This window comes from Aegilops tauschii, chromosome 6 (genome assembly GCF_002575655.3).
Source record: "Aegilops tauschii subsp. strangulata cultivar AL8/78 chromosome 6, Aet v6.0, whole genome shotgun sequence".
Lineage (NCBI taxonomy): Eukaryota > Viridiplantae > Streptophyta > Magnoliopsida > Poales > Poaceae > Aegilops > Aegilops tauschii.
Window position 1 is genome coordinate 294,493,550 of NC_053040.3, and position 7,905 is coordinate 294,501,454.

At 42.9% G+C, this 7,905-nt stretch overlaps 1 protein-coding gene across 1 annotated transcript; it reads right to left on the reverse strand.

The window, feature by feature from the left end:
- Positions 1-283: 283 nt before the first annotated feature.
- LOC141026036 (uncharacterized) lies at positions 284-1,042 on the reverse strand. The gene has a single exon (XM_073501985.1). It carries the CDS (start codon positions 1,040-1,042, stop codon positions 284-286), a length of 759 nt encoding a protein of 252 aa, XP_073358086.1.
- Between the last annotated feature and the right edge of the window lie 6,863 nt (positions 1,043-7,905).

The following is a 7,905-nucleotide window of genomic DNA, read 5'->3' on the forward strand; positions in this document are numbered from 1 at the left end:
CCTTCTGCTGCAGGATTAACAATATTGCTTCATGCTCGATCGTGTCAAAAGCCTTGGCAAAATCCAGCTTCAAAATCAGTATAGGTATCCGAGATTGCTTGCACTGATGAATGTACTCAAAGGCCCATGCCAGACAGTCTTGAATGGACCTTGATTTCAGAAACCCATACTGGTTTTTGTGGATACATTTAAGAATCACTAACTGCAGCCTATTAGCAAGCAACTTATTTAAGAACTTGAGACATGTGTTGGTCAAGGAGATAGGCCCGAAATCCCTTGGACCCTAAGGAGCAATCATTTTAGGTATAAGAGTTATCAGGGAGCCATTAATGCCCTCCAGGCTCAGCGAGCCAGCAGCAAATTGCTCAATCAGATTCAAAAAATCCTTCTGAATAACAGGCCAACATTTCTTAACAAAAAGTCCATTGAACCCATCAGGTCCAGGGGCCCTGTCCGTAGGCATTTCCTTCAGGACCTTATCAATTTCAGCTTGTGAAAAGGGCCTCGACAGATCATGCAGGCCATCTATGGGCTGGATAAGACCAGCCAAGCAAAAGCCCATCCGGATCCCCCTGGACTGGCCCATCCTTGATTTGAAAGAGTGCCAAAGAACTCCTGCCATTTGGTCATGATCATGAACAGTAACACGATCATCAGACACCAGACTAGCAATGCTGTTTTTCCTCAGCCTCTCAGATGCCATTGCATGGAAATTTTTTGAATTTTCCTCGCCAACTTTGATGTAACGAATAGTGCAACGCTGCTTCCAGTAAATATACTGCAACCTAAGCAAATCCTCGTGATGGAGCTTAACTATCTTTCTAAAATTGAACTCTGGGGTTGTGAGAGGCCTGCATTCCTCTAGAGTATCCAAACAAAGAATCACTTTAGAGCAGTTAAGAATAACCTTCTTTATCGAGGCAAGATTAATATGCCATCTCTTCAGATCACTCCTAAGACGCTTGAACTTCTTTGAAATAACAGTAGCTGCCGAGCCCATGCAAGCTAAAGGAGCATTCCATGAGGCCGTGACACAGTCCATAAATCCAGGTAAGTCCACCCAGTAATTTTCAAACCGGAAAACTTTTGCTCTAGGGATGGTGGTGTCAATCGATACCAAACACGGGATATGATCAGAACCCGTGCGAGCGAGGGGGTGCACAACTATGTTAGGGTATAACGAGATCCAAGAACTAGATGTGAAGAACCAGTCCAACTGTTCAAGGAGAGGTTGTTGCTGCATATTTGACCAGGTATAGGCCCTACCCTTCAATGGCAATTCCAATAAACCGAGATGCCCAATAATCTCATTGAACAGAAAGATATCATTTACGTCACCACCAGGTAAATTCCTGTTGTCCAAAGATCTGATAAAGTTGAAGTCACCCGGTAACAACCAGTTAGCATCAACAGGTATTTGAAGATGATATAACCATTGAACAAAATCATCACGCAAAGGGTCGTCGCATGGGCCATACACTGAAACCAGATTCCAAACTTCAGAATTATGAATTGAAGTAAAGGAAACAACGACAGCAAAACGCTGGATTTCTATGAGACAACCAGTGAAAAAGCTGAATTCCAAACAACTAGAATGCCCCCAGAGGCCCCATGCGAGGGAGCGAACGCAAAATTATCAAATCTTCGCGGGCAAAATTGTCGGATAAACTTGAGATCGAAAGATTCACATTTTGTTTCTTGTAAACAAACAATGGAGCAGTTACTTTCCTCAATCTTAGCACGGACGTCTCGCTGACGTTTCTCAGAGCTTAAACCACGCACATTCCAGCACAGAACTTTCCAATTACGAAAACACGAATTATCCATAAAGAAACTCAAGGGGGTAACCAAACATCTCCACTGCATAACAGAGAAGATAACTACCAACAGGTTCATACAGGCAAATAGATAATAGGTTTTTAGACTCAGACCCAGTGCTGACAACGCAAAGAACATAAACGGCCCACAGCATAAGACCAGAAGTAACAGAGGAAAGTTCAGACTGCCGACACAAAATACCAAGCTGACATACACAGAAATCATAACAAAAAAGGAATGACAGCGCATTCCCGCCCAACTGACATCTTGAAGCTTCACTTATCATCACGATCATTGTGCTGGTCCTTCTTCTCAGGACTTGCCATAAGCTTGTCCTCGGTGAGCTTCCCTGGTGAGATCCCAAGAGATTCTCCAATACGCTGCATGAGACTAATTGGCGTAGGTGGTGGAACTGCCGTGCTGTGCTCCCCCGCCGCAGACGAGTTCTCCTCCTGGGAGACAGAACCATACCTAGGCTTCTTAGAACAAGGTCGCCGGAGAGAAGATGGCTTGTTGGGGATTGCAGAAGTAGGTTTGAAACCCGATTTCTTGGCGCAACTGCGGGTCATTCTCCTGGTGGAAAAATCCTCTGGAGAACGAACGAGCTTGGAGCCCTGACGATGGCCACGTTTGTGCTTGCCTAACATGGATGGAGTCCTGGACGTAAACTCAAAGTCATCAAGCCGAACTAGCTCCGCAGACGAAACCTTAGATAGGTCCAACAGAGTTGCAGGTCCATCAAAAACATCCTGATCAACTGGCTCCGCAGATAAACCCTCAGGTAACTCCCTCTGTGAAGCAACTCTTCCAACTGTTCCAGGAGTAGCCTAACCAATCAGAGACAGGAAGGAGCATTCAAACTCCTCGGGCCAAATACTCATGGGCAAAACCGCAGGTGGAAGCACAGATAGACAAACAGGCCTGTGAATGCTCTGAATTTCAAAGTCAGGCAGAAGGTTCTTGAAAGAACGCTCCCACACCATGGTAGGTGGAAGAACCGGACCAAACACAACCCTGACAAGGCCCAGGTGTATTGGGTCAAGGTTAACCACGGGTGGATGAACGGCTGGAGGAATGTAGGGAACAGGTGCTCGCTCCAAATTTTCCTGGACCACAATCTGCTGAACCACTTCAACGTCTGCTGGCTGATCGTCAGAGGAACTGTTGGACCCCAAGGAAGGATTCAACACCATGGAGTTCTGATCTTGGGCTTCTTGAACTGTAGGCTCATGCACTTGAGCGTTCTGTGCAACCACAGCCTCATCCCAAGGGCCCCATCCCTCAACATTATGTGCTGGCTCTGGCTGCTGTGCAATGCACTTGAGCGTTCTGTGCAATCAGTAATATGTCATCCATGTATAACACCATAAATGCTACACAGCTCCCACTCACTTTCTTGTAAATACAGGCTTCTCCATAAGTCTGTATAAAACCATATGCTTTGATCACATCATCGAAGTGTATATTCCAACTCCGAGATGCTTGCACCAGTCCATAAATGGATCGCTGGAGCTTACACACTTTGTTAGCACCTTTAGGATCGACAACACCTTTTGGTTGCATCATATACAACTCTTCTTTAAGAAATCCGTTAAGGAATGCAGTTTCGACGTCCATTTGCCAGATTTCATAATCATAAAATGCGGCAATTGCTAACATGATTCTGACAGACTTAAGCATCACTACTGGTGAGAAAGTCTCATCATAATCAACCCCTTGAACTTGTTGAAAACCTTTTGCGACAAGTCAAGCTTTGTAGGGCAGTGATATTACCATCAGCGTCCGTCTTCCTCTTGAAGATCCATTTATTCTCAATGGCTTGCCGATCATCGGGCAAGTCCACCAAAGTCCATAATTTGTTCTCATACATGGATCCTATCTCAGATTTCATGGCCTCAAGCCATTTATCGGAATCTGGGCTCATCATAGCTTCTTCATAGTTCAGAGGTTCGCCGTTGTCTAACAACATGACTTCCAGGATAGGATTACCGTACCACTCTGGTGCGGTACATGTTATGGTCGACCTACGAGGTTCATTAGTAACTTGATCTGAAGTTTCATGATCATCATCATTAGCTTCCTCTCTAGTTGGTGTAGGCATCACGGGAATAGTTTTCTCTGATGTGCTACTTTCCAATTCGAGAGAAGGTACAACTACCTCACCAAGTTCTATTTTCCTCCCACTCACTTCTTTCGAGGGAAACTCCTTCTCTAGAAATGACCTATTCTTAGCAACAAAAATCTTGCCTTCAGATCTGTGGTAGAAGGTATACCCAATAGTTTATTTAGGGTATCCTATGAAGACGCACTTCTCCGATTTGGGTTCGAGCTTATCAGGCTGAATCCTTTTGACATAAGCATCGTATCACCAAACTTTAAGAAACGACATCTTAGGTTTCTTGCCAAACCATAGTTTATACGGTGTCGTCTCAATGGATTTAGACGGTGCCCTATTTAATGTGAATGTGGCTGTCTCTAATGCATAACCCCAAAATGATAAAGGAAAATCAGTAAGAGACATCATATAACACACCATATCTAATAAAGTATGGTTACGACGTTCGGACACACTGTTACGCTGTGGTGTTCCAGGTGGCGTGAGTTGCGAAACAATTCCACATTGTCTTAAATGAAGGCTAAATATTTGCCACCACGATCAAATCGTAGAAACTTTATTTTCTTGTTACGATGATTCTCCGCTTGATTATGAAATTCTTTGAACTTTTCAAATGTTTCAGACTTGTGTTTCATCAAGTAGATATACCCATACCTACTCAAATCATCTGTGAAGGTTAGAAAATAACGATACCCATTGCATGCCTCAACACTCATTGGACCGCATACATCGGTATGTATTATTTCCAGTAAGTCATTAGCTCGCTCCATTGTTCTGAAGAACGGAGTTTTAGTCATCTTACCCATGAGGCATGGTTCGCAAGTATCAAGTGATTCCAAAAGTCCATCTGCATGGAGTTTCTTCATGCGCTTTACACCAATATGACCTAAACGGAAGTGCCACAAGTATGTTGCACTATCATTATCAACTTTGCATCTTTTGGCATCAATATTATGAACATGTGTATCACTACGATCGAGATTCAACAAGAATAAACCATTCATCAAAGGTGCATGAACATAAAAGATATTACTCATATAAATAGAACAACCATTTTTCTCTGACTTACATGAATAACCGTCTCGCAACAAACAAGATCTAGATATAATGTTCATGCTCAATGCTGGCACCAAATAACAATTACTGAGGTCTAAAACTAATCCCGAAGGTAGATGTAGAGGTAGTGTGCCGACGACAATCACATCAACCTTGGAACCATTCCCGACGCACATCGTCACCTCGTCCTTAGCCAATCTTCATTTATTCTGCACCTCTTGTTTCAAGTTACAAATATGAGAAACCGAACCAGTATCAAATACTCAGGCGCTACTACGAGCATTAGTATGGAACACATCAATAACATGTATATCAAATATACCTTTGTTCACTTTGCCATCCTTCTTATCCGCCAAGTATTTGGGGCAGTTCCGCTTCTAGTGACCATTTCCTTTGTAGTACAAGCACTCATTTTCAGGCTTGGGTCCAACTTTGGGCTTCTTCACGGGAGCAGCAACTTGCTTGCCATCCTTCTTGAAGACCCCTTTCTTTCCCTTGCCCTTTTTCTTGAAACTAGTGGTCTGTTTAACCATCAACACTTGATGCTCCTTCTTGATTTCTACCTCTGCCAATTTCAGCATCATGATGAACTCGGGAATTGTTTTCGTCATCCCTTGCATATTATAGTTCATCACGAAGCCCTTTGTAGCTCGGTGGCAGTGACTGAAGAACTCTGTCAATAACACTCTCAACTGGAAGATCAATTCTCAGCTAAGTCAAGTGGTTATGATACCCAAACATTTTGAGTATGTGTTGACTGATAGAACAGTTCTCCTCCATCTTACAACTATAGAACTTGTTGGAGACTTCATATCTCTCAACCTGAGCATTAGCTTGAAATATCAACTTCAGCTCTTGGAACATCTCATATGCTCCATGGCGTTCAAAACGTCTTTGAAGTCCCGGTTCTAAGACGTAAAGCATGGCACACTGAACTATTGAGTAGTCATCAGATCGAGCCTGCCAGACGTTCATAACATCTACATCAGCTCCTGCAGCAAGTCTGTCACCTAGCGGTGCATCAGTGACTTAATTCTTCTGTGCAGCAATGAGGATAATCCTCAAGTTACGGACCCAGTCTGTGTAGTTTCTACCATCATCTTTCAACTTAGCTTTCTCTAGGAGCGCATTAAAATTCAAGGGAACGGTAGCATGGGCCATTGATCTACAACATAGATATGCAAAAACTATTAAGACTAAGCTCATGATAAATTTTAGTTCAAATAATTAAATTACTAATGAACTCCCACTTAAATCAACATCTCTCAAGTTGTCTAAGTGACACATGATCCAAATCAACTATCCCATGTCCGACCATCACGTGAGATGGGGTAGTCTTCAATGGTGAACATCTCTATGTTGATCATATCTACTATATGACTCACATTTGACCTTTTGGTCTCCATTGTTCCAAGAGCATGTATGTACATGCTAGGCTCATCAAGTTTAACCCAAGCATTCTGCATGTGCAAATATGGCTTACACCCGTTGTATGTGAACGTAGAGTCTATCACACCCGATCATCACGAGGTGCTTCGAAACGACGAACTTTAGCAATGGTGCATACTCAGGGAGAACACTTTTATCTTGAAATTAAGTGAAGGGATCATCTTATAATGCTACCATTGTTCTAAGCAAAATAAGATGCATAAAGGATGAACATCACATGCAATCAAAATATGTGACATGATATGGCCATCATCATCTTGTGCTTTTGATCTCCATCTCCAAAGCATCGACATGATCTCCATCGTCACTGGCACGACACCTTGATCTCCATTTTTGTGTCGGGGTTGTCTCGCCAACTATTCCTTCTACAACTATTGCTAGCGCATAGCGATAAAGTAAAGCAATTACATGGCGCTTAAGTGATTGACATGCAGGTCATACAATAATTGAAGACAACCCTAAGGCTCCTGCTGGTTGTCGTACTCATCGACATCCAAGTCGTGAACTTATTACAAAACATGATCATCTCATACATCAACATATATCACATCACATCTTGACCATATCACATCATAACATGCCCTGCAAAAACAAGTTAGACGTCCTCTACTTTGTTGTTGCAAGTTTTACGTGGCTGCTATGGGCAACTAGCAAGAACCGTTCTTACCTACGCAAAACCACAACGGTGATTGTCAAGTTGCTATTTAACTTTCTGCAAGGCTCACCGTAGTCAAATCAAATTCAACTAAAGTAGGAGAAACAGACACCCACCAGCCACCTTTATGCAAAACAAGTTGCATGTCAGTCGGAGGAACCGGTCTCATGTGTGTGGACATGTAAGGTTGGTCTGGGCCGCTTTTCATCCCACAATGCCGCCGAATCAAAATAAGACATTGGTGGGAAGCAATATGAACCTCACCACCCACAACTCTTTTGTGTTCTACTCGTGCATAACATCTACGCATAGTCCTGGCTCATGATGCCACTGTTGGGGAACGTTTCATGGAAAACAAAAAAAATTCTACGCATACGCAAGATCTAACCATGGAGATGTATTACTACGAGAGGGGGAGAGCATCTACATACCCTTGTAGATCACTAAGCGGAAGCGTTTATCAATGCGGTTGATGTAGTCATACACCTTTTATGATCCATCCTGATCAAGTACCGAACGTACGGAACCTCCGCATTCAGCACACGTTCAGCTTGATGACGTCCTCGATATCCCACAAGTATAGGGGATCGCAACAGTTTTTGAGGGTAGAGTATTCAACCCAAATTTATAGATTCGACACAAGGGGAGCCAAAGAATATTTTTAGGTATTAGCAGTTGAGTTGTTAATTCAACCACACCTGGAGATTAATTATTTGTAACAAAGTGATTAGTAGCACAGTAGTATGATAGTTTGATGGTAGTAGGAACAATAGCAATAGTAACGGTAATAGCAGCAACAATAATGTAGCAG